A 26,667-nucleotide genomic window follows, 5' to 3' on the forward strand; every position below is an offset into this window, starting at 1 on the left:
TAGAATTTGCTAGGGTCCATGCTCAAAAAGAAGACGACTACTGGGACTCTCTATTGATCTCTGTGATGAGACCAAGATAAATGTTTTTGGAACTGATGGCTTCAAAACTGTATGGCATCGCAAGGTGAGGAGTACAAAGAAAACTGTATGGTACCTACAGTGAAACATGGTGGTGGCATTGTCCTTTTGTGGGGCTGCATGAATGCTGCTGCCGTTGGGGAGCTGCATTTCATTTATGTATCATGAATTGCTCTGTATTGAAAGAGAAGATGCTACCATCACACTGTGCCCTTAGTCGTCGTGCACTTTTCCAACATGACAATAATCCAGAACACACATATAAAGGCCACTGTTGCATTTCTGAAGAACAGAGTGAAAGTGATTCAGTGGCCTAGTACATCTCTTGATCTGAACCCAATCGAACACCTATGGGGAATTCTGAAGAGACAAGTTGAGCATCACTCTCCATCCAGAATACAGGCTCTAAAAGAGGTCGTTCTTGAAGAATGGACAAAGATAGATGTAGCAATATGTCGCCAACTTGTTCATTCCATTCCTAGAAGACTTGGTGCTGTTCTTACAAAACATGGAGGTCATGCAAAATACTAGATGTAGTAGTTTTTCTTGTGGGGTGTATTCAGTTCTGCATCAACTAATTTGAGTAAAACTGTGTATTTTTGTAATCAAGTTATATTATTAACCTTACTTTCATGTAATGAGCTAAACAAATGTTCTATAGAACTCAGTTGTCAAAATGTTGGAAATTGTCCTTGTGTTAATTAAGTTAATTAAGTTATTGATTAAAATCTTACTTTTCAAAAGGGGTGTACTCATTTATGCTGAACACGGTTTCTCATCAACAGAGTCTTTAAGAAACAAAAGAAACTGTAGATGATAGCACCAACATCTTCCAAAAACTGAAATATCAGGTTTTCAGTGAACAGGCCTTTTATCCAGTCACAAATGAACCTCAGCTATTGTCACACCCTGCAATGGTAACATTTTAAATAGGTTTTATGATGCAATACCAAACACAGCAGCGCAAAAAATGTCCAAAATGGTTTAGCATGCTTGAAAAATAATTTGTTTTAGTTTGCTATTTATGCAAAGGTCGTCAATGGATATTAAGACCTGTAAAAAAAAACTGGCCCATTTCTGACCTGCATTTCTCTGAACTATTGCAGCATTCATCACTCTGGAAATAACTAACAGAGTGGAAGGAGTAATGGTTGTGACACACTTGTCACACTTGCCATATGTTCCCTATCCCTGTTATTACTAGCAGGATATCATTGTGAAGATGTGTTACTGGAAGCATAAACTGCACACAAGAGCACATAATACAGGCCTGCTGCCCTTCTTGCCTCTGCCAAAATGATAGGGATGAACGCAGTGTGCTCATTGCCATTGACTGTACAGGCTGTGGATGCAGAGGATAAATGAGCTGCCAAGGTACTTGCAGCAAACCACTATCTTCCTAGTGTATGATCTGCTGTCTAAACATCCCAGTAATACTAATAAACATTTTAGTGTTGTGCTACAAGAAGCAGATTATACCACGGGCAGCTGGAGACTTCTATGAGATTTTCCATTCTCCTTTCCCAAAAGATACAGTATGTGAACATACAACAGAATATATTACTCAGTTAAAAATTAGAAGTCTTAATATGGTGGATTTTTAATTAAAGCAACTCTGTCACTCAATTAAGAAAAATAAAAAAATCTATAAAATACGACTATTTTATTTGTAACCGTCTGGCCCCCCATTTCTTCAATCTTTGCTTTCCTAAAGAGCAAAGCAGTTACTGTATTCTTTAGCACTGGACACTCTTCAGAGTGTATTGGAAGCCTGCATCTTCACTGCAGCACTGTGATTTTACCCAAATGCTGTAACTATGTGTGATGGGTACCCATAGTAAAACCATACAGGGGCCAGTCTCCCTATTTCATAGGCAGCAGCTCTAGTGACAAACATAACAAATTGTTTTCATAGCAATAGTATGGTTCTCAAGCTACATATACATTAACTTCAACCACATGTATTTCTACTTTACTCGTGGACTTATCCACTCTCCTGCTAAATGTCTTAACAGATCAATTAAACCATGTCTGAGCACAATATGCTGGCTGCCATTGCTGACATTTCCTTCTGTAGAGCCACCTCCACAGGGGCCGCTATATAGTGCTTGTCCCCAGTGGTTGCCCTGATTGTGCAAGTCTCCCGACACCTCTGACACTCTGGGTTCAGACATATTTCAACAGTATAGAATAAAGATGCAAGAGACACAATTCTTTAGTAACAGTATTAAACTTGTTCAAAAGAGTAAGCTACATATGTTCTAGGTTTAGGATATACAGCTCCAGTTAACACATAAAAGCTGAACACTGATAAAACAGAAATAATAAATTAGCAACGTTTAACAGATTATACAGTCATGAGTATTAAGCTTCAACCATTTAATTGCAACACCAGCAGCAAGAGGGGGAAGAAAAAGCTTGTTGACTTATCAGCTCCCTCCGGACCACCGTCCCTACAATGGGGAATGCAGAGAATTATGTAAATGTATACTCCACTATGAATAGATATACTGTAAGTACCCCAATTTAAATAGCAATGGCCTTAAAAGAGAAGAGGCCCCCTTAGGTAAAGATTGCAACATGAGTCCTGTGATGTTTAAAGTTTGTGATATGGTGGTGTCCGTTGTATTCTGCTAGCAATGGTGGGGCCCATAAACACTGGTGAATTCTGATAATTCAATTAATCACCTCAATACAGGGCACTTTTACCCCCTTCCTGCCCAAATCAATTTTCTACTTTCAGCGCTCTCACACTTTGAATGATAATTACTCATACAACACTACCCAAATGAAATGTTGGTCCTTTTTTCACACAAATAGAGCTTTCTTTTGTTGGTATTTAATTAGCACTGGGTTTTTTATTTTTTGCTCTGTAAATGAAAAAAGACTGGAAAAGTTTTTTTAAAAACCCACAGTTTTTTTTGATTCTGTTATAACATTTAGCAAATAAGTAATTTTTCTTCATAAATTTGGGCCAAAATGTACACTGCTACGTTGCTTTGGTAAAAATAATCCCAACTGATGTGTATCATTTGGTCTGTGTGAAAGTTATAGAGTCTACAAGCTATGGTACCAATCACTGAAAATTTAACACACCTGATCAAACCTGATGTCATTTCTTGAGACACTAACAAGCCAGGACAGTACAAACACCCCCCAAATGACTCCTTTTTGAAAGGTAGACATTCCAAGGTATTTAGTAAGATGCATGTTGAGTTTTTTGAACCTGTAATTTTTTTCCCACATTTCTTTTGAAAATTAAGTAAATAAAATGTTTTTTTTTTTCACGCAACTGTTATATTAACAGGTTATTCCTCTCACACCGCATATGCATACTTGCAACTTGACCCAAAAACACATTCTGCTGCTCCTCCCGAGTATGGCAATACCACACGTGTAAGACTTTTCCACAGCCTGGCCACAGACAGAGGCCCAACATTCAAGTAGGACCTACAGGTGTTCTAGAGGCATAAATTACAAATCTCATTTCCTGACGATCAAATTTCTGAAGGCCCTGCAGCACCAGGACAATGAAATTACCCACAAAATTACCCCATTTTGGAAAGAAAACACCCCAGTGTATATTCTATGAGGCGTAATGAGTCTTTTGAACATGTCATTTTTTTTCTACAAGTTTTCTGAAAATGTGGAAAGAAAATTAAAATGTATTTTTTTTTTTTTTTTTACACAAAGTTGTCAATTTATAAGATATTTCTAACACAGCATGTACATACCAAGAATTACACCTCAAAATACATTCTGCTACTCCATCCGAGTATGGCGATACCACATGTGTAAGACTTTTCCACAACCTTGCCACATCCAGAGGCCCAACATCCAAGAAACACCTTCAGGCTTCTAACACATAGCATGTACATACCAAGAATTAAACCCCGAAAATACATTCTGCTGAGCAAAGGGTAAACAAACAAATTACCTGTGATTTTAGTAGTGCAGTTGTCCACAGAGGAGAGCATTGGTCCAGGCAGCAAGCAGGGATGTGGTCAGCGACAGCAAAAGGAATCGCCCAGGCAGCAGGAAGGAATACTGTCCAAACTCACCACAGGCAGCAGGCAGAGATATTGCCAGCACAGCCAAAGTATTGGTCCAGGAAGCAGGAAGATATGTGGTCAGCAACAGCCAAATGCATTGTCCAGGTAGACACATGGTCAGCACAGCCAAAATATCAGTCCTGGTAGTAGGCAGGAACACAGTCCATAGTACAGGTAGCAGGCAGAGGTGTGGTAAGTTCATGCGGCAGGCAGATGCATGATGGCAGTAAGTCAGCAGCAGGCAGAAATATCAGGCTTAGGGCCTTGGTCAAGCATGACCTGGGCACAGGTAAAGAGGCTTCATCCCACCCAATCTCTTCGAAGCCTCCGGACTGTCAGACCCTTTTCTGGGAATTACAAAACCTGGAGAAAACCAAAAACGTTGTTTTCACCACTTGGAAAATCTATTCTGGAGTCCCTCACATACATGAGACCCCGGTGTTGTCTTGAATCCAACTAATAGAGTCACAGGGTGTAAGATCAATTCAGGAGGCAGGCAAAATGCAAGGTCGATTAACTGGCCAAGGTCAATTCATGTGGAAGGCAGAAACGTTGATAGTGCAAGCGGCAGGCACAGGCATGGCCAGTAAACAGTCCAAGGTCAGTTCAGGCGGGAAGCAGAGGCATTGTTGATAAACAGTCCAGGTCATACAGGGAAATGGCAGATAGTGGACACTGGAAAAATATCTTGACTAAGTGTAGACATGTGTGATCGATCCGGAAGCACTCTTCAATACAGAGTCGTGGCTGGGAAGGAAATTGGGGACAGTAGTATCAGGTGTCATGGCAAATTTGGTTACTGGAACACACATTTTGGGGGGGGGGGGGGTTGTGGCCTCTTTGGATAAGAGGGAGGAAATGCCTCTCGTGGAGTCTTGTCAATTAATCAGAGCGAACTTGTTCAGGGGCATGGCCAAGCGGATAGAGAAGGGCTGTAACAATATCCTCTTGATACTTCAGGTAGGTTAGGGATCTTTGTGTGCACTTAGAAAAGATGACATATGAATTGTTCAGGGCTAACTGAAGCAAGTAGATGGCAATCTTTTTATACCAATAGAGTGATCTCCTGGTGGCTAAGTACGGCTGTAACATCTGGTCATTCATATCCACCCCCCCCCATGAACTGGTTATAGTCATGTATGCATCTTGGTTTCTGGACAGGACCTTGTCTTGTTTGAAGTTCCACCGAGGTGTCATCATGAATTGAGGAAAGGATATAGACATCTCTTTTATCTTTCCACTGTAGACCTAAGATCTCTTCATTCCTCAAACTGGCTGTTTCACCCCATTTTAATTTTGTAGTGACCAATCGTTGTGGGAATCCTTGCGGTTGCCCCGTGCTGTCCCACAGGCCACAGTTTTCTTCAAATAGAGAAGGCGGAATAATGGGAGACTTGTGTAGAAATTATCTACATTCAAATGGTAACCCTTCTCGAACGCAGTTCTATAAGCTGCCAAACAATTTTGCCACTTGTCCCCATATAGGTAGGACATCCAGGGGGGTCAAGCTGGCTGTCCTTTCCCTCATAAATTTTGAAGTTGTAGGATATCCCATGGCCCTGTCACATGCCTTGTAGAATTTTATTCCATATTTGTCCCGTTTACTGGGGATGTACTGTTTGATGCCAAGTCTTCCAGTAACGTGGACTAGGGATTCATCCACACAAATATTGTTGTCGGGGGGTAAACATTTCATTGAAGGTACAGCAAAAAAAAAAAGTTGATTAGTGGTTGAATTTTGAATAGCTTATCACAATCAGGATGATTTCGAGGAGGGCACTGGGTATTATTGAAATGCAAAAACCTCATTATCTCATAGCGTGTTCTGGGCATACAAGATGAATAGACTGGCATAAGATATATAAATTGGATAGACCAGTAGGCATGGACTTCTCTTTTTTTGTCAGTCCCATGTTCAAAGTAAGCTAAAAAAAAAATGTTTAATTCCTCCACAGTGAGGGGTTTCCACAAAAATGGGCGGGCATATGATGAATGGGGATTGCTGGCTATATATTGGCTGGCATACAGGTTACACTGCTCCACAATGTAATTTAGCAAATCATTAGTAAAAAATAAATGAAAAAAACTAATTGGGGTATCATTTTCTGCTTGTATCTGAGGGCTTGGCTGTGCTGTAAAAGGGGGAATTGTAGGTTCTGCCAAATTAGCAGGCAGCCATGTGGGATAAACGTATATGTGGGAAGCTAGTATGGGCTCTACCTTGTTGTGGATGGGAAACCCTGCTACTGTCTGGCCTATCATCTGGGAATGTGGCCCTGTTTGTTTTCGCCATGGCACCACGATTTGTAGTGCTACTGGTGGATGCCTGCCTATCTTCTGGGTGTGCTGCACTGCTTGTACTCACCACTGTGCTACTGGTGGATGCCTGCTCCTCCTCCGATCTCCCGAACCTCTTTGTTTGGACTCTTCTCCTCAGAATCCGTTGCTGACCCACTGCTTTCAGCTGGCTCATACTCAGAATCTGAGTCTGTCATACTCAGTATCTGAAAAGCCTCCTTGCTGGTGTAAAAAATTTTTTTTTAGACATTTTTATGTTCACTGGTACAGATGTTGATTTGACACTGGTACATTGTGACATTCAGAATTCAGACCATTTACTCAGTACTTTGTTGAAGCACCTTTGGCAGCAATTACAGCCTCAATTATTTTTGGGTATGATGCAATAAGCTTTACACACCTGGAATGGGGGATTTTTTTGTCAGGGGACAGCCATTTTCAGGTCTCGCAGATGTTGAATAGGGTTCAAGTCAGGGCTTTGACTGGGTCACTATTACATTCCCAGAGCTGTCCCTAAGGCACTCCTGTGTTATCGTGGCTGTGTGCTTAGTATCATTGTCATGTTGGAAGGTAAACCTTCGATCCAGTCTGAGGTCCTGAGTGCTGTGGCACACATTTTCAATGAAGATATCTCTGTACTTTGCACCATTCAGCTTTCTCTGAACCCTGACCATCTTCCATTCTCTGCTGCTGAAAAACACCCCCACAGCATGATGTTGTTACCACTATGCTTCACTGTTGGGATGGTATTGGGCAGGTGATGAGTAGTGCCTAGTTTCCTCCAGACATAACATTTAGAATTGAGGCCAAACAGGTAAATCTTGGTGTCATTAGAGCAGAGAATCTTGTTCTGCATAGTTCGAGTCCTTTAGGTGCTTTTTGGCAAACTCCAAGCAGGCTTTCATGTGTTCTACTCTGAGGAGAGCCTTCCATCTAGCCACTCTGCCGTAAAGCCCAGATCAGTGGAGGGCTATAGTGATGTTTGTCCTTCTGGAACGGTGTCCCATCTCCACACAGGATATCTGGAGTTCAGTCAGATTCCCCAAAAGGTTCTTGGTCAACTCTCTTACTAAGGCCCTTCCTCCCAATTGCTCAGTTTGCCAGGGGGCAACCAGCTCTTGGAAGAATCTGGTTTGTGTCAAACTTCTCCCATTTGAGAATTATGGAGGTCTCTTTGCTCTTGGGAATACTCAGTGCAACAGGAAATGTTTGTAGCCTTCCCCATACCTGTGCCTTGCAATAATTCTGTCTCTGAGTGCTGCTGGCAGTTCCTTTTACCTCATGGCTTTTGCTGTGATACAGTATGCATTGTCAGCTGTGAGTGCCTTTCCAAATTGTGTCCAATCAAATGACTGTACCACAAGTGGACTCCAATCAAGGTATAGAAACTTTTCAGCAACACTCAGGAGAAATGGGAGACACCTGAGTAAATTTCAAGGGTTGCAAAGGGTCTGAATACTTGCCAATGTGATTTCAATTTTTCCCTTTTGTTTTTGCTAACATTTCTAAAATTCTGTTTTCACTTTGTCATTATGGGGTACTGAGTGTAGATGATAAAAAAATTAAAATTTAAACAACTGTAGTATCAAGCTGCAACATAATAAAATTGAAAAAGTGAAGGGGGTCTGTATAGTTTATGAATATACACAGAAATGAAGCCCAAATGCTTTCAACGTACTGTATATAATTAACCAAACAGAAGTTTCAATTGAACAATCCAGCAGTACCACAGGGACATTTTGTTTATTATGTTGAGATACAAGAGTGGTCAACATGTTCTCACTGACAGAGTTAACAGTTAATATTTAGAGATGGGTCCTCTAAGGGACTACTCACAAGGGAGATTTTCTGAGAGTATTCTAATTCACAGCTATCTGTGATGTCATCTGGAGAACTGGAGACTGAAGACTCCCAGCCAATTATAGAGTAATAACACATTCCTTATGTGTTGGGATGCAGGAGAATAGAAAATGTTTCCAATTATGTAACTGTTTCAATATACTCTGTGTGCTTGTATATCTTCATTTGTTGGTCTGATGTTCCTCACAAAAACAATTTGCTGTAACTTAATAGCACATTAGCCAATCTATCCACTCATGCAGGAGGTTGAGTGAACTTAAGCATTTGGTATTACTTGAGTCCTAAGTCTTACAGAAAAAGAGGTCCTCACACAGATGTGGCAAAATGTGGGAAGTTCTATATGTGTAACAAACATTTCAGGCAAGTTTGGTGTTCATGGTTTAAGACATATTGGGGTTGATTACTAAACGCAAATATGCTGTCCACTTTGCAATTGTACACATTTTCCCCTGGAACTTAATGTAGTAAAGCTCCGCTGATTTCCATCATCCAAAATGATTTTTTTTTTTTTTAAATGTAAACCCAACACTTCACCTATTCAGTGTATTATAAATAGCCAGTAATATTTCCTTGAGGGAACTTCCATGCCACCCAATTCTTCAGCTGAAGCACTTTGAAGTTCCAGGTACTGTTGGGTAGAAACAAGCACACGGCTCTCCCCCTCACCATGCAATGTTCAGTTGCCAGATCTGATCCCTAGTACATGGGGGCAGGGAAAAAGTCCTTAGCTCTGTGTAACTATGCAGTGTGCCAACACAGGGCTTCAGCAGGCAAATGGTTCAGCCCATGAACACATAGATGGTTGAATTCACTCTGAATAGACAGAGGAGCATTTACTTAAAAGGATAGGTTCCCTGTACTAGCTGTCACTTTTTGAAAACCGGGAGGCCATGTGGGGCTCCACCCACATCATTCTCATCAGTTCTCTGAATGACTGAACTACAAGTCCTGATAGCCTTTGCAGCTGTCAGCTTGTAGTTCTAAGTGAACTACAACGGCGGAGCACTGTGGTAGTTCATCGAGTACTCCTTTCAGACTGTATCTGGTTGCTCGTATGGGATGTACAGTCACACAGATACACTGACAGTTTGCAGGAGTACTGTATGGCACCCGCAATCTGCTTTACAAGCTCCAAAAAAAAAAAAATTGCATTTTTTTATCCAGTTTTTTTTTAAAAGGGGAAACTTATCCTTTAAAGTAGAACGCCAATAATATTTTTTTCGCCATGCACAGGGGCTATGCCCACACAAGTCCCATCATGCCTCTGCGTTTGGTAGTCATGTTTGTAACTGTCAATCTTGCAATGCTTCACGGGACTAATAGTTTGGCAACAGCTGGAGGGCCGCCAGTTTGACACCCGTGACCTACACAGTTCAGACACAGCCCCACTGCATAGGAAAATATTTTTCCTGTAATTTTTTTTTTTTTTTTTTTTAAACACCCAACTCAAGTATGTAGGCAGCAATGTCAGAATTCCTGATCAGCATAATTGCTCTGGGTCAGTAACTCAGAATGTAATGAAGTTACTGGGTAAGCACTAATGTGAGACCAAAGGTGCTGGATCTGCCTTGCAGTCAGTCTGGTTCATGGGGCAGTGTTCTGGATGGCTCATGCAGGTCAAGTTGAGATACTACCACAGACACAACATGTAGGAGTGCAACTGCCATATCTAAAATAGGTGTTTAGTATTATTAGGGAGGTATTTTATTTTTAAGTAAAGTATTACCAATGCTTTACGTCTGTGTCCTATTTGGATCTGTGCCCAGACTCCATGATTTTGTGTTTTATAGGGCAAGCATAATAGCCAGGCTACAAGTATTCTGAGCAGGGGTAAGAAAACGGCAAGCTTCTTTTAATGCCCAGACTTATTTTCTGCTCTTTCAAGTGAACAGTTTCTACATTGCTACAAATTCCCACGCGAAGACACAGACCACAAAAAGTCCATTCACATAGTTTATTTGAAAACCTCAAACCATTTAGAGTAACAAATAAATAAACCGAAAAACAGCATAACCCAAAAGTGACATTTGCTTCAAATCCCAGTAGAGGAGACGCCAGCCCACCTGTACATTCTAATACAGCTGTCAAGTCAGCCAGCGTCTGGGCTCAGCTACCAACAAGAGAGAGTTTACACTTCAACAGAACAAGGCTTCAAACAAATCACATTTATGTAGTACACAAATATTAGGAAGATGGTGCGCTATAGAAAAGTTTTATTAATTAGAAAGACACCACAAAAAGGACCCTTTTTTATTATTCAAAACGCCACCCTGAATGCCATTTACCAGCCAGGAAAACTGACTTGCTTCATAGAAGCAGAAGAATAAAAATAGAAGAATAAATATACTAGATTATATTTCAGGTGCACTGCCAAAATAATTTAAGGATGGATAGTGTGTTAATTGCGATTAGAGCCATTAAATGATGTACAATGAGGAAGATATATTAATCCAGAATATAGCGATGCAACATCAGGGTTATGCATCATTAGATTTAAAATGATAAAATAATTTTCTTACAGCCTAAAGACTGGAGTGCACCAAATACATTGTTTACTGCTAAATTGTTATACTTGAGACAAACTTTCATTGCAAAAACTCACATATCTCCTACTGTACTGCTAAACCCGGATATCATCCACTTCCTCATTTAAAGTGACAAGTGTGTGTACAAAAGGCATGTTAGACAGCAAATCTGCACAGTGTTGGTTACTGGGCTGCATATAGGCTGACAAATATATAGTGTCCATACGTGAGAGTGTAACCCATTTACCACGCATTTCACTATAGAGGTCACTGATCTCTACTATGACCGCAGAAGGCAGTACAAGCTATACTTTTAACTTGTATGCACAGTCAGTCACTGCCTGTGTTGACTATAAAATAAATGAAACAAAGCTCATTACCAACACCAAAAGTCATTGTACAGAAAAGCGGTCATTTATAGATATATATGTGTATTCAAGCACTTGTGTCAAATCCACACTGCAACTGAACGGCAATCTGGAAAGATTCTTACGCACAAGTGTAAGCAGTTATGACGATGAGCCTGAATTACTCTGGCGGAATATCAACAACCAGCATCCAAAAGGATTCTAGTATGAGTTCATCGTGATGTATCTCCCCTTCATGGATTCTTAATCAGAGGTATAACAGTGGAAAAAAAGGACACGTTGTTTTAAAATGTACCCAAGGAAGAAAAGCATACTTCCTACTGCTCACATCATAAAAATAATCAGTCTCTCATTGATGCAGAGCACAGGCATTTACGAGTATCCAAGGCTTTTTCTGAAAGTCCATAGTAAAAGATGCTCAAAGAATATTACCAGCATTAGGGTATTCTTTAGTAGAAAATGTTTTAACATGAATGACTAAGCAGGATTTTCAGAATCTTCACAAGCGTAACTGTAAGGACAGTTTTTACAACTTTTAAAATGCAAACCTGTGCTTTGCCTATGAAGGCCAAAACAAAAAGGTTCATATCAGATCCCCCATTGCAGCAGATCATCTTCCCTTTCCTGCTGTTCCTTTTACAAATACAGAAAGGAAAGGAAGTCCTGTGCAGAGAAGGGAAGGGATGTGTGAGTAGCTGGTGGGGCTGGCATTATAGTGAAGCCATTACTCTGCATGGTTAATACACAGGTTCACTTTAAGGGGCATTCCTGTCTGGAAATTAGACATATATATTAGTTTGAAAGTTTAACAACTACACACTATACACAATGACCTAGATTACGTAAGGTGTTTTAGAAAGTATACAACATTGCTTGGAAGGCAGGCATATCTAGGAGATATGGGCAAGAAATGTACATACAACAAACAGTTGATAGAGTACTTTATACACATTTGTTAGATGAAAGGAGTGTACAATATATTCAAAATTAGGAAACTCTGCACTACAACACATGGCAAAGGTGTGAATGCTGAATGATCCTGTGATGGATGCAACACCAAGGAAGGGTCCTTTTAGTAATCAAAATAGTCATAGTAGGCAGCTAGTGGTGATCCATAGACACCTGGAAATTACAGTCTAATGAGATGATTAGATTTCATGCTTAAATGGAGTATGGGGACAGTCTTACTTTTTATCAGTCTGCCATGTTGGCTAGTTGCTGGATTTGTATGCTTCACCATGGCTGTGCTATGAATCTTCCTATGTCTGTCTCTCTCTCTGATACATTGCCAGTCTGATCCAGCCTTCCCAGACAGGTTGGAATCGGACAGGAAGTTTAATGGAGTGTACAACAAGGGGCTTATAGTACTATGGAATACATCTCCTGCATGAAAAACAAAATTGGGGTCCCTTTTTATTCATAAAAGGGAATGGTGAGGACTACAGCTATGCTTGAGCAAAACGCAGTCAACATTGATCAGTCAAGCCACTTTCTTTATATACCTTTTACATATTCAAATATAAACTTATATATTTTGTTACTCCTTAACTACCCCTCTCTCCAGCTGAGAGGTTTGCTGTATCTACTGTCAAATTCTTTCACCCGATTCTTCTTCCATGCACGTGTGATACAATTTCTGCTCTTTCCTATGGAAAGGCCTTTTGACAAACTTTTGCCTGCCCAGTGGCTGGCCTTTTTTTTTTATTATAGGAGTTGATTATGCATCATTCATGCATAGAAGAAAAACTCAGCTGGGAGTTTAGAAGCAGCAGGAGCAAGTATGTATAGCACTTCAGAAGAGGATGGAACTTCTAAGGATATCTGTACTAGCATTAGTTATGCAATAATTAATTTTCATCTTCATGTATCTTCACTTTCTACAGTGCACTCGGATAGAGAGACATTAAAAAAAACACGCTTTAAAATGAAAACATTTGGAAAGCCCTCCCACATGCCAGTACTCATAGAATCCACCATGAAACGCTCTTGAAAAGGTATAGATCATATCAATGGATTGCAAATCTTAACGCCAAAACATTTTTAAAATTAGTTTTTGATACAGTCAAAAATAAAATATTTTTAGCTGGAATAGGCATTTAAAATCCACTTACAGAATATGTCTCTGCTCTTATGTACTCAGACAGTTCAGCAATTGCTCACATTTAAAGGTTTTATTAAAAGAAAGCATTGGCAGAGACCATGTATTCTACTCAGACTTTGGTTGTAATTTTTAGCACATAAATTTGAATGTAACAGATTGCCTTTACTTGAAAATACAGAAGAGGTATTAAAAGGAAAAATGAAGCTGTACAAAAAAAATAATTTAATAAAGTGTATATGCAATTTAATTTACAGCATATTAGCTGTGCAAGGGTTTGGCGCAGTATTATGCTGGCCTGATATTATTACAAACTAGTGGATGCATGGTAATGGGATAAATGTGCTATTGATGTATGAAGAACGCTTATGAGCCTGCCAAACAGAGCGCAGAGATTATGACTGGACTTGGAACAATAAGTAGTAATGTCTAGCTAGCCAATTTTTTGTCATGCATGTAACATGTACCTACCAATCGGAAAACACCTTGCAGCTGCTTAGAGTGGGCAGATGAATGAAAGATCTTTGGGTTAGTTTACAAGAATCCTGTTTTCCTTTTGGGCCTAAATACCAATTTAAGTGCAGAGTTAAAAAATTAGCGGAATTAAATGTTATCACCTCTAAATAACTTGTTTGGGTAAGTACCCTACACTCAAGGCAGCCATTTTGTTGGCAGAACCAATATAGTGCCTACAAAGCCATTACAAACTACTTACATAACACCATGGTCTCAATATTGATTTTTCCCACTATATAACCATCATAAATATCTAACAGACTCAATATAAAGCAGTCCTAAAGTCAACATGCATTCCCATGGGTGGCTTATAAATAATGCCAAAAATGCAACTGATTGCACAGACTGATCTGTTGGATCAGCACTTCATAGTCTCAAAGAGCTAGGCAGCCTTCTGTCTTCTAGATGCATCTTGGGAGATTGGGGTCATCAGGCTGTCTTTCCTCTTTGGCTCTTTTATAAAACTCTACAACCACTGGTCCCTTTGCTGTTTGCATTATTGTAATGCACGAATAATCTAGCACAAAGGAGTTATAAGGCTAGGATTTATTTTGATAAAATCAGCAGAAACATTTTTTTCTCAGGCATTTTACCAGGTACATCTTCTGGTCTCTGCTCCATTACCATACAATCCTAGGGGTGAGGAAAGGGACCTTTTTAAAGTTTCCGAAAATAACAAAATACATCCAAACCAGACATATACCATTATAACACATTTATATCGCCTGCTAGAATACCTTTGTGATTCTGTACTCCATTTCCGACATTTTACCTCCTTTCTGCTGGATGCATGAATTTTACGATTGCAAACGTCAGAAAAAAAATGAGATATTAAAGAGATTCTTTTGTGTTTGTTTTTTTAATTCCCTGTAGCTAAGGGGGAGACAACCATATGACTTCAAATCACCAAACATGCATCTAGAAGACTAACGGCGTGTTTTTTTTTCAGTTTAAACAAGGAAGCGCTGATCCAATCCTTTTTATTCTTGCCTTTAGATTGTAAGTGTTCTGTTGCGCTTTTGGTTATGTTGCTCCTTCGCCACCCCATGGAACTGCAATGTTTACTTCTAGACTTTAGATCTAGCTTAGAAAGGACATCTTATACCGTCTACATAAGGCTCGCCCTATATCATACAAGCATGAGATAATTAACTATACATATGCTCTGATTCCATAGGTATGAGACAATTAAGCAATATTGGTATGTTATAAAAGGAAAAATTTATAAATAATGCCCCATTCACAAACTAGCATTCCCCCTGTAGCACTAAGCATACAGAGCTCATCTAACACTAGGTAGGAGAAAAAGGAAGACAACGGACATGACATAAGCATCATGTGGATGAGTGCCACAAAAACAAAAGGACTGTTTCCTAAAAATACACAATGCTAAAGATAAAATGAATTTACATAAAATGTACAGCAAATGATTCTTGTTCAAAAAAAGTCCAGAAGCGCAATAACCAAGAACAATGTGTCCTTGCATGGTAGCAGACTGTTTCTTCTCAGGCTCACTGTACTACCAGAAAAGGCACAGGACTGTAGATGCCAAAAAACAACCTGAGAAATACAGCTGTGCTGCACACACAGAATGGGTCAGCATTTGCCTGGCACCATATTGCTGTGTGCAAAGATACTGCAATTCTGTGTGTGCCTAACACCCTGGATGTATATGAAAGAAAACACAGTCTATATGTATGGGATAATGCACATCTAAACATCAGTTTATGTGTTAAAACAGCAAAATAAAACAATTTGCCAATGTAAAAAGCCCTAAATGGCTCTAATAAAGGCTTCATATTAAGTTTAATGTCACCTTGTAGTTCCTCTGAAAGTAGATTGGTTTGTATTTAAAGCAGCAGTCCACAGACCGAGACACCAACAAGACAACAGGAATGAGCTCTAGTCTATCCTGTACACAGTATGAAGATACATGTAGTGTAATGTAAGAAAAAATATATATATATATCTTATATACAAAGGGTTTCCATTGCTTCTTACAAGTTTTAATGGACTGGCATAAGCATCAGACGTTTTCATGGGCAAAGCCAAGAAATCAACTCCTAGTTTTATTTCCTTCCCAGAGCTTGACCATTAAAGAAACTGGCCTGTAATTTCAGAAAAGTAATTGACTTTCATCCATTTTATCAGTTATAGCTGAAACACAACCAAATAAAATTTGTGGTGTCAGTAATGGAATATGGCCATTTTGGCATTAGGGAAAATATAAAGGTTGTATTAAATCTAGTCTGTCAGCAATAACCCTGTTCATAGGATTAGAGATATACATTTGTGCACCAACATTCATCAATATATCACCATGTGATAGAATAATCCCATGAAAGGACAATCACATCTATTAGTATATGTAATTATCACACAAATGCTTCTATCAGCACAGCCACTGAACAACTAGATCTTTAAAATTTGGCCAAGTGTAAATTTATCTGGCTGGCTAGCCTGATCATATGATATATTGGTCCTTTAACCTAGAGCAAGTTCTTATGAAGTGGACAGATCATCCACATTGAACATTACAAAAGGCCAGTTATTTTGTAAAGTAATTCTGGGGTCAAACATTTCTGTAAATTACAATATGGCCAGAATTCCTTTAATCTGTACATGGGCTGTAAGGCTAATACAGTATGAAAATGGCCCTGGAGTATTATAGGATGTTAACCACATACAAGCTACGACATTTTCCATATCCACGGCCTAAATGTCCCAACCCCCCAAATAACTGGCATTAAATTTCCAAAGGTTTCTTTGTACCTTATCGCTAGGCTACACATTAAAATCTCTGAACAATCTCCTTTATGTATACCAACAGCTCTGTAATGTAAGGCCCTAATTAAAAGAATATCCATTCCAGTAATGCATCTTAAAACATAGTTGTTGCCCAAGGAGATTACAATTAGATTAGGAAAGGGAAATATAAAAGAAAACAACAACATCAGCTTCTAACATATATATGATATGTGTTACTTAAAAATGAAAAGAAAAGTAGGCCAACTAAATTGTTCCATGTTAAAACATGGAATATTTTCCTATTGTATGGATAGGATTCCTTCATTTGAGATTATTTTTTCCTTCCAGCAATGTTGTCTGAGCCCCAGTGTGCAAGGTCCAGCTCTCCAGCACAGCAATGCCTGGAGCAGCTTTTTATACAGATTTTTTTGAAGGGTGTTGGCTTCAAGTAGGAGTCACATATAAATTTAGAGCGCAAAAGGAGAAACAAAACTACAGTGAACTGGAACATAGTGGCTGCTGCTTTAAATAAGGCCATCTACATATTCAGCTTAATACCGCTGCTATAAGTTGGTGTGGAAAGGCACACACCTGGAAGGATACTCAGAGGTAGATCACTATGGAACATTCCTGATTTCGTAGAATTCCACAGCAGACAGAGCCCTAGTTCAGGCATTCTGAAAATATATATTTTTTTTTTGTAAAAGCACTACTAGGATGCCAGGTGGAAAAATCAAAATACAGGTATAAGACAGCCTTAAATACTGGAATTTGCAGAGTACCCTACTATCTGCTAAAACAAATGGACAAAAGGTCTTTTAAATTATAAATGTCATTTCCCTGTGGTTTGGTAACAAGTTCAATGTAGGTTAGATTCAAGCTTTTCCGTTGGTCTCAGGTCCTAGCTGTTGGTTGACTGCTGGTCCAATTTGCTGCAGCCAGATCTGCAAGCACTACAGGAAGTAACTAGTTGTTCTGAAAGGGCAAAAAGGCTCCAGGACTTTATTTTCCCCCATACATCCTCTCTATGTCTTCCTGGTAATGACTTTTCAGTTCCTTGCGCTTCAATTTAAAGGCATCAGTCACCAACCCAGTCTCAGGAGTCCAAGGCTCAGCGACTAGGCGGATCTTTGCCGGCATCTCAAACCTCTCAAGGGTAGCTGGAAGAAATTCATTCACATAAATTTGTTTACATGTTGTAAAATGTTGAACAAATATACACGCATATTATGTTAAATCTGAACTCCAGGCAAACCACCTAATACACATATGAAACATAGAAACTGTTTTATCTGCCAAAGAATTAGCATTTTTTGTTTTCAGTCCTGAGATTTACACAGTCCTTCCAGACTGTGTAGTTCTGTAGGATGCTGTAGGAGATCTGATTTAACTTATATACTACTACTTACAATGCCTTGAAAAAGTATTCATACCCCTTGAAAATGTTCCACATTTTGTCATGTTAAAATCCCAATAAAATACATTTACGTTTTTGGTTGTATGTGATAGACCAACACAAAGTGGCAAATAATTGTGAAGTGGAAGGAAAATGACAAATCGGTTTGCAAATTTTTTACAAATAAATATTTGAAAAGTGTGGTGTGCATTTGTATTCAGTCAACCCCTGAGTCAATACTTTGCAGCAAAAAGGTGGTTTTACAATTACAGCTGCAAGGCTTTTTGGATATGTCTCTACCAGCTTTGCACATCTAGAGAGTGAAATTTTTGTCTATTCTTTGTTGCAAAATAGCTCAAGCTCTGTCAGATTGGATGGAGAGCATCTGAACAGCAATTTTCAGGTCTTGCCACAGATTCACACTTGGATTTAGGTCTGGACTTTGACTGGGCCAATCTAACACATGAATATGCTTTGATCTAAACATTCCATTGTAGCTCTGGCTGTATGTTTAGGGTCGTTGTCCTGCTGGAAGGTGAACCTCTGCCCCAGTCTCAAGTCTTCTGCAGACTCTTAACAGGTTTTCTTCTAAGACTGCCCTGTATTTGGCTCCATCTATCTTCCCATTAACTCTGACCAGCTTCCCTGTCCCTGCTAAAGAAAATCATCCCCACAACATGATACTGCCACCACCACCACGTTTCACGGTGTGGATGGTGTGTTCAGGTTGATGTGCAGTGTTCGTTTTCTACCTCACACAGCATTTTGCGTTTAGGCCAAAAAGTTAAATTTTGCTCTCATCTGACCAGAGCACATTCTTCCACATGTTTGCTGTGTCCCCCATATGGATTCTCGCAAACTGCAAATGGGATTTCTTATGGCTCTCTTCTTGCCACTCTTCCATAAAGGCCAGATTTGTGGAATGCACGACTAATAGTTGTTCTGTGGACAGATTCTCCCACCTGAGCTGTGGATCTCTGCAGCTCCTCCAGAGTTACCATGGGCCTCTTGGATGCTTCTCTGATTAATGATCTCCTTGCCCGGCCTGTCCGTTTAGGTGGACGGCCAATTCTTGGTAGGTTTGCAGCTGTGCCATACTCTTTCCATTTTCGGATTATGGATTGAACAGGGCTCTGTGAGATGTACAAAGCTTGTTATATTTTATAACCTAACCCTGCTTTAAACTTCTCCACAACTTTACCTCTGATCTGTCTGGTGTGTTCCTTCTTGATGCTGTTTGTTCACTAAAGGGCTTCACAGAACAGTTATATTTATACTGAGATTAAATTACACACAGGTGGACTCTTTTTACTAATGGGATGACTTCTGAAGGCTATTGGTTCCACTAGATTTTAGTTAGGGGTACCGAGTAAAGGGGGCTGAATAGAAATGCACGCCACACTTTTCAGATATTTATATGTAAAACATTTTGAAAACCATTTATCATTTTCATTCCGCTTCACAAATATGTGCCACTTTGTGTTGGGTCTATCACATAAAATCCCAACACATTTACCTTTTCGGTTGCAATATGACAAAATGTGGAAAATTTCAAGGGGTTTGATTACTTTTTCAAGGCACAGTATTTAATACTTATATGCCTTGTTTCGCTCTCAGTCTGTAAGTGGATAGTGAACAAGTAGCTCACCGATGAGCTCATCCACCTGTTACTCTGCATTTTTTGCATGCTCCGTCAGAGCAGATGAGTACTGTATAACACTAGGCTACCTCCTATGACCATTTCTCCCTATCCTAGCCTGAGCTCTGCTGTACAGGTGAATAAGATGCTGAGGTCAAATGCAAGCACTTACAATACTTACATTTTAAAAAAAATACATAAACAGCTGCACTGTGTTTTGCACTGTGTTTTTAGGGTTCATTCACCTTGCCTGCACTTTAAAGGCTCCATTATAGTGGGCACGCACCTGTCAGTTTTTCTGTGTAGTTAATAATAATAATAAAAAAAAAAAAAAAGGAAAAATGCAGCAGGCCTGAATGAGCCCTAAATAACAGCTTGGAGTTCGGATTTAAATCAGCTGTTAAAAAGGTTTAATTTAGCTTCATTTCCATTTTAAGAAATATATAGGGGTTTACTTGACAGCTTAGCTCTGCACAACTGTACCCACTAAAGAATACACACTATGGTAATATAGGTCAGTAATATTTGATTAATTCAGGACAGAAAATGAGAGCAGTTGCTATGGGTAATAGCAATAGCATATATTACCCAGCTATTGTAGACCAATGGTAGCCAAATTTATATAATGCAAATATCATTCCTGGACTGAAACCTGTGCACCAGGAAAACAATCCATTCTGACCTACCAGTAAAAGGTTTCCTGAAGTATAGTACACATTTCTTTAAATCATTATGAATGGGTTATATGTAGCTACCTTCAGAAAGGACACTGGCAAAAAAGAAAGCTGGACATCCCTCTATATAAAGCCTCATGCTCCTGTCCTCATGCTTCTGTACCAAGCAATAGAGAGTTAAGAAAAGAGGTGGGAGGTGTCCTGTACCGTACTCTTGGAAACCAATTTTATGCAAGTCAAAAATCCTATTTTCCTGATGGTGAAACACACAAGGTTCTCTAAATCCTTAGGACATGCACATCCAAAAGCAGTTCACATGAGGGATAAGCAACATGGCAGTAAGTTGAAAGCAGAGGAGGGGAGTTGGGGAGAAAGGAGGCCTAAGGCTTCAAGACAATTTTTGTCCTTGTCCAACAATAAGAAGCTTCGGACAGAAGAAGGCTGCCAACACTGAGACCCTCCTCACAGAGGAGATAGCCACAAGTAAAGCCATCTTACGGATAAGGTTTGACAAGGGAATCTCTCTAATAGGTTCAAAAGGAGACTTCTGAAAGAACCAGAACAAGATCTCAAGGGGACACAGAGGAACAAACAGGGCTGAGATTTGTCCCTTAATGGTTCTCAAGGCCAACTGTTTGTTGAAACCAGACCACAGCAATGACAGAATATGGCCCACAGACTACTTTCTAGGATAAAAGTGCCTCAACTCGCAGCAAGGAAAGTAACTGTTCTGGGTGCAATGGTAGGTTATAAGAAGTCGGTCATCCTTACTCTTTTGAAGGCTAGGAGGTAGACTCCAGAGGGCCCCCTTCTTTCAGGGCTGTGGGTTCAACAGATATGGCAAGATGGAGGAAGATATTCACTAACCAAAAAGGAATCTGGACACATCCTTCTGACTGTGACGTATGTCCCATGTGCTGATATTTCTGTTTGTGATTTTGGCTGCACTAAGACTTTAAAGCCAGTGACCAAGAAGGTCCAATTTCATGCACACCGAACGTTTTTACAGCTGCTGTTTTTGGCGGCTTTTTCTACAGCCAGTAAACTCCCCAGCATGTTATCCTATGTGTCCATGCACACAGACTGGAATCAACGTTTTTTGGCTGGAAAAAACCCCCCAGAACTAGTGGATTTCTAGAGGAGTTTTTTTAGCTGTAAAAAAAAGATCCAAAAGCTGAAAAACGCAGCAAAATGTGGTAAACCGCTGCAAACCGGCGTTTTTGGACTTGGAGGGGGAAAAAAAAAACCCACGAAAAAATGCGGCAAAAACGCCACTAAACATTAATGCAAAAACACTAAAAAAAAAAAAAGGAAAAACTCAGGTTTTTAACGTGACTTTGTACAGCGAACGTTACCAGCGTTATTAAACCGCCCCGTGTGCAAGGACCCTTAAAGTGATTCTAAAAGGATTATTTAAAAAAACAAAAAAACCCCAAACATGTCGATACTTCCCTGCTGTGTGCAGTGGTTCTGCACAGAGCAGCCTGGATCCTCCTCTTCTCAGGTCCCCCTCCTGCGCTTCTGGCCCATCCCTCCTGTCGTGTGCCCCCATAGCAAGCAGCTTGCTATGGGGGCCTCCACTGCTCTGTGTATCCATTCACACACGGAGCAGCAGCTCCCCCCTGCCGGCTCTCTCCTTTCATTGGCTCACTGGCTGTGATTGTCAACAGTGGAAGCCAATGGCTCCTGTTTCTATCTCAGCCAATGAGGAGAGGGAGTCCCGGGATAGATGAGACTCTGGTGCGCATCGCTGGATCGAGAGGGGGCTTGAGTCTTTAGAACCACTTTCAGAATGTCCTTTTACTCAATGCTGCATCACCATAGCATCCTCTTCGAAGGTCTGGGGTTTCCTGCACCCAGCAACAAACATGTCCATGTACCAAGGAGTCCAACAATCCAGAAGCTGCAGAAGGAGCCACAATGGCAATTGTGCAGCCCAGGGGAGGAAGGGAGAGTGCGGGAAAGATCATTTCCATCCAGACAGGAGAGGTGCATAACCTAAGGACACTAGTAAACTAAGGCTAGCTGGGAGTATGAGGGCTTGTATAGCGAGCATGCCCCTGTAGCACAATACAGCTTGTTGTGAAAAAATGTTAGCCGGCTCTTAAACTGGGCTGACCAGTTACACAAAAATGCAGTAATGAAGTTCTAGCAGGACGTCAGACTGCCTCTGCATAAAGCCTAGGGAAGTAATATCTGCTTACCTGCTGCGGACGATTCTGCCAACACTCTAAGGACTTCTTTCTCCATTATCGGATTATTGCACAGAGACTCAAAACTTCCTAGAACTCTCTTCTGCTCAGCCAGCTTCAAGAGCTCCTTCTGGTTTGGCACCACAAAGCCGATCACATATGACTGATCACTGCAAAAAGGAAGAAAAATGTCTGTAAATGAAAGTACCAGCAAGCCTACATCTATATACAGTCATGGCCGAAATTGTTGGCACCCTTGATATTTTTCCTGAAAATCAAGTATTTCACACAAAAAAGGTATTGCATTAACACATGTTTTGCTATACACATGTTTATTCCCTTTGTATGTATTGGAACAAATATAAAACAGAGGCAGAAAAGCAAATATGACATAATGTCACACAAAACCCCAAAAATGGGCTGGACAAAAGTATTGGCACCCTTAACTTAATATTTGGTTGCACACCCTTTGGAAAACATAACTGAAATCAGTCGCTTCCTATAACCATCAATAAGCTTCTGACACCTCTCACCCGGAATTTTGGACCACTCTTCCTTTGCAAACAGCTCCAGGTCTCTCTTATTGGAAGGACACCTTTTCCCAACAGCAATTTTAAGATCTCTCCACAGGTGTTCAATGGGATTTAGATCTGGGCTCATTGCTGGCCACTTCAGAACTCTCCAGCGCTTCTTTGCCATCCATTTCTGAGTGCTTTTTGACGTATGTTTGGGGTCATTGTCCTGCTGGAAGACCCAGGATCTTGGACGCAAACCCAGCTTTCTGACACTGGGCCCTACAGTGCGACCCAAAATCCTTTGGTAATCCTCAGATTTCATGATGCCTTGCACACAGTCAAGGCACCCAGTGCCAGAGGCAGCAAAACAACCCCAAAACATCATTGAACCTCCACCATATTTTACCGTAGGTACTGTGTTTTGTTCTTTGTAGGCCTCATTCCGTTTTCGGTAAACAGTAGAATGATGTGCTTTACCGAAAAGCTCTATCTTGGTCTCATCTGTCCACAAGACGTTTTCCCAGAAGGCTTTTGGCTTACTCAAGTACATTTTGGCAAACTGTAGTCTTGCTTTTTTATGTCTCTGTGTCAGCAGTGGGGTCCTCCTGGGTCTCCTGCCATAGCGTTTCATTTCATTTAAATGTCGACGGATAGTTCGCGCTGACACTGATGCTCCCTGAGCCTGCAGGACAGCTTGAATGTCTTTGGAACATGTTTGGGGCTGCTTATCCACCATCCGGACTATTCTGCGTTGCAATCTTTCATCAATTTTCCTCATCCGTCCACGACCAGGGAGATTAGCTACAGTGCCATGGGTTGCAAACTTCTTGATAATGTTGCGCACTGTGGACAAAGGCAAATCTAGTTCTCTGGAGATGGACTTGTAACCTTGAGATTGTTGATATTTTGCCACAATTTTGGTTCTCAGGTCCTCAGACAGTTCTCGTCTCCTCTTTCTGTTGTCCATGCTTAGTGTGGCACAGACAGACACACAATGCAAAGGTTAAGTGAACGTCTCTCCTTTTTATCTGCTTTCAGGTGTGATTTCTATATTGCCCACACCTGTTACTTGCCCCAGGTGAGTTTACAGGAGCATCACATGCTTGTAACATTCTTATTTATCCGCAGTTGTGAAAGGGTGCCAATACTTTTGTCCAGCCCATTTTTGGAGGTTTGTGTGACATTATGTCGAATTTGCTTTCTTTCCTCCCTTTTTTTGTTTTGTCCCAATACACACAAAGGGAATAAACATGTGTATAGCAAAACATGTGTTAATGCAATACGTTTCGTGAGAAATACATGATTTCCTGGAGAAATATCAAGGGTGCCAACAATTTCGGCCATGACTGTATCTATAAATGGGCTATAACAATTCTAGGAAAGATTAGGTATGGTTTTTCATATTTGGTACAAAGCCAGCAAGAGGGAAAATGCAACATACTTTGCAACATAAAACTGAAAGGAGTCAGCAGATGCATGCAGTAGAAAGAAAGTGCAATACTAGCATGTGAACAGAGCCCATTTCTGTAGAATCAGTGTGGAAATAAGCCAGACATAAACTAAATAGAAATTATGACTTATGAATGAATTATGTGAGCAATGACCAAATCAGCTTCTAAACAAATATCAGCTTTATATGCACGTAGTGTAGGTCCTAAATGGAATCTATCCCAAATTTCTACCCAGTCTTCTGGCTGTTGATATTTTAAATGTTTGAAAAAGGGATTATACACTAAAGTAGTAGTAAAAACACAGTAGAAAAAAGTAAGATTATGTTTTTTAATAAAGCAATCTGGTACTTTTCTACTGTGTTTTTAACCACTTTAGTGTATAATCCCTTTTTCAAGCATCTAAAATATCAAACAGCCAGGAGACTGGGTAGAAGTAAAGAAGTTTAGAGGATAGAGTCTAATTAGGACCTACAATATTGTGCATATAAAGCAAGTTGCTTTTTTTTTTTTATAAAATCAAACAAAAACCCTTTACTTCCATGATATTCTTTTTTTTTTTTTTCTTGCAATGAATAATGGATTAGGCAATCAAGGTGTTCACTACCCATCATAAACAACCACCAAATATTAAAATTGCTCCTTATTACAGATATTTTAACATTTGTGAATTCTCTATACAACCAGCACAGATTTGTCTCTTTTCAGGTACTCCGGTGACAGTAAGAACAGCAGATGGCTTAGACGTATGCCCATCTTTTCCTAAGACATCTAACTCTAATTTGGCCAGATGGCTCTTGTTGTAATATAGAACAAGGTGCTGTTCACACCAGTGCATTGCAGGAATGTGCACAAAATCACACTTTCCCTCAATGTACAAAAACATGCTGCCCCTTTGCAGACAAAATAAATAAGACCGCGCTTAACCCACTGAAACATCAAAAAACAGGTTGTGCTATACAACAAGCCTAAAATATATAAAATAAATTTTAAAAAATGGACCTGTGCGGAATAAAGTGCAATCAATAAAAAATAATAATACATCAATAAAAAAAAAAAAAAAAAAAAAAGGATTCATAAAGTGTCCTGTGTTCTTGTGCAACATATCATAGCCCAAAAAATAACCACATGTAACAAGTGTCCAGTGCTCAAAATACTGAAAAATGTGCTCCCACTTTAATCCTGAAATTCTTTAACTCCTTCACCACCAACCACAAATGATCTATTCTGCTTAACCAGCCAAACAATGCCTTTAATCAATTTCTGATATGGAGTGCACAGAGGTGGTGGTCACTTTTGGTTGGCGTTGAAGGAGTTATAGAATTTCAGGATTAAAGTGGAAGCACTTTTATTTAATATTTTGAGAACTGGACACTTTATAACATATATATCTCTCTCTCTCTTGACATGTACTCTTTGCAGACACGCAGCAGTACCACCATTTAAATGGCACCCCCATGCATCTGTATGTGCCAAAACACATGGTATTGTAGTACCATGGGGTTTCATGCTGCACTATTTTTAAAATGGTGCAGGCAACTTATTTGCACATTTCTCGTGCATAGGCGATCCCATTAAAATTAAAAGGTCTGCTCTTAATAAAACACAAACAAAAAAAAACTATGCGTGCCAAGTCACATTGCCTGGTGTGAACGAAGCCTGTGGGAAGGAAATCTGGAGATGTGGCCCATAGCTACGGTTTCCTCATACTATTTTGCTGTAAAGGCAAGTTCAAACCACTGGTGGATATAGACAGGCAATGGCTAAATGGAGACCTTCAAAACTGCACTGCGATGCATCTATAACAAGTGGCAAAGCACATGATAAATAACATGCAATACTGCACGTGTTTTCAACCACATCTGACCACAACCACACCTGCTACTGCAGAACAACCAAGGTTTAGCGCTGCCCAAAAATCTCCCAGTTCCTCCATTGTTTGGAACTGAAGGTTACAAGTAACAAGTGCCCATTCATCGTATATATCCATGCTCCTATTGCATAATGAGCTAGCCACAGGTTTAGAGAAGAACACATGGAAAGTCACTATGTGTGCAGAAAAAACCCTGCCCCAGAAAAAGTCTGCAAAGTCACACAACCATATTCCTAAAATGTGGACTGCACCTTGAAAAGGAAAGCAGCAGAAACGGTCACAGCAGAGATGACTCTTTGTGAGTTTTGGGATACAACCAGAATGAGTCACTAAGCTGCGGATACACTTCTCGTCCAGCACTGTTTAAAGGAATCCTGTCCTAAACTA

The 26,667-nt window shown here is 40.0% G+C and overlaps 1 protein-coding gene across 1 annotated transcript in view; it reads right to left on the reverse strand.

Annotated features, from left to right (window-relative positions):
* Positions 1-10,228: 10,228 nt before the first annotated feature.
* The window catches only part of ACSL3 (acyl-CoA synthetase long chain family member 3), a 72,951-nt gene continuing 56,512 nt past the window's right edge, over positions 10,229-26,667 (reverse strand). The window contains exons 13-14 of the mRNA XM_089694302.1: positions 22,457-22,614; positions 10,229-17,703 (exon numbers count right to left, since the gene is read on the reverse strand). Of these exons, the coding sequence (XP_089550428.1) occupies positions 17,546-17,703; positions 22,457-22,614 (316 nt within the window). The 3' untranslated portion in view covers positions 10,229-17,545. The remainder of the gene's footprint in view (positions 17,704-22,456; positions 22,615-26,667) is intronic.

Source organism: Staurois parvus, unplaced genomic scaffold (genome assembly GCF_062004578.1).
Source record: "Staurois parvus isolate SC_StPar_1 unplaced genomic scaffold, SC_StPar_1.0 ptg000658l, whole genome shotgun sequence".
Taxonomy (NCBI): domain Eukaryota; kingdom Metazoa; phylum Chordata; class Amphibia; order Anura; family Ranidae; genus Staurois; species Staurois parvus.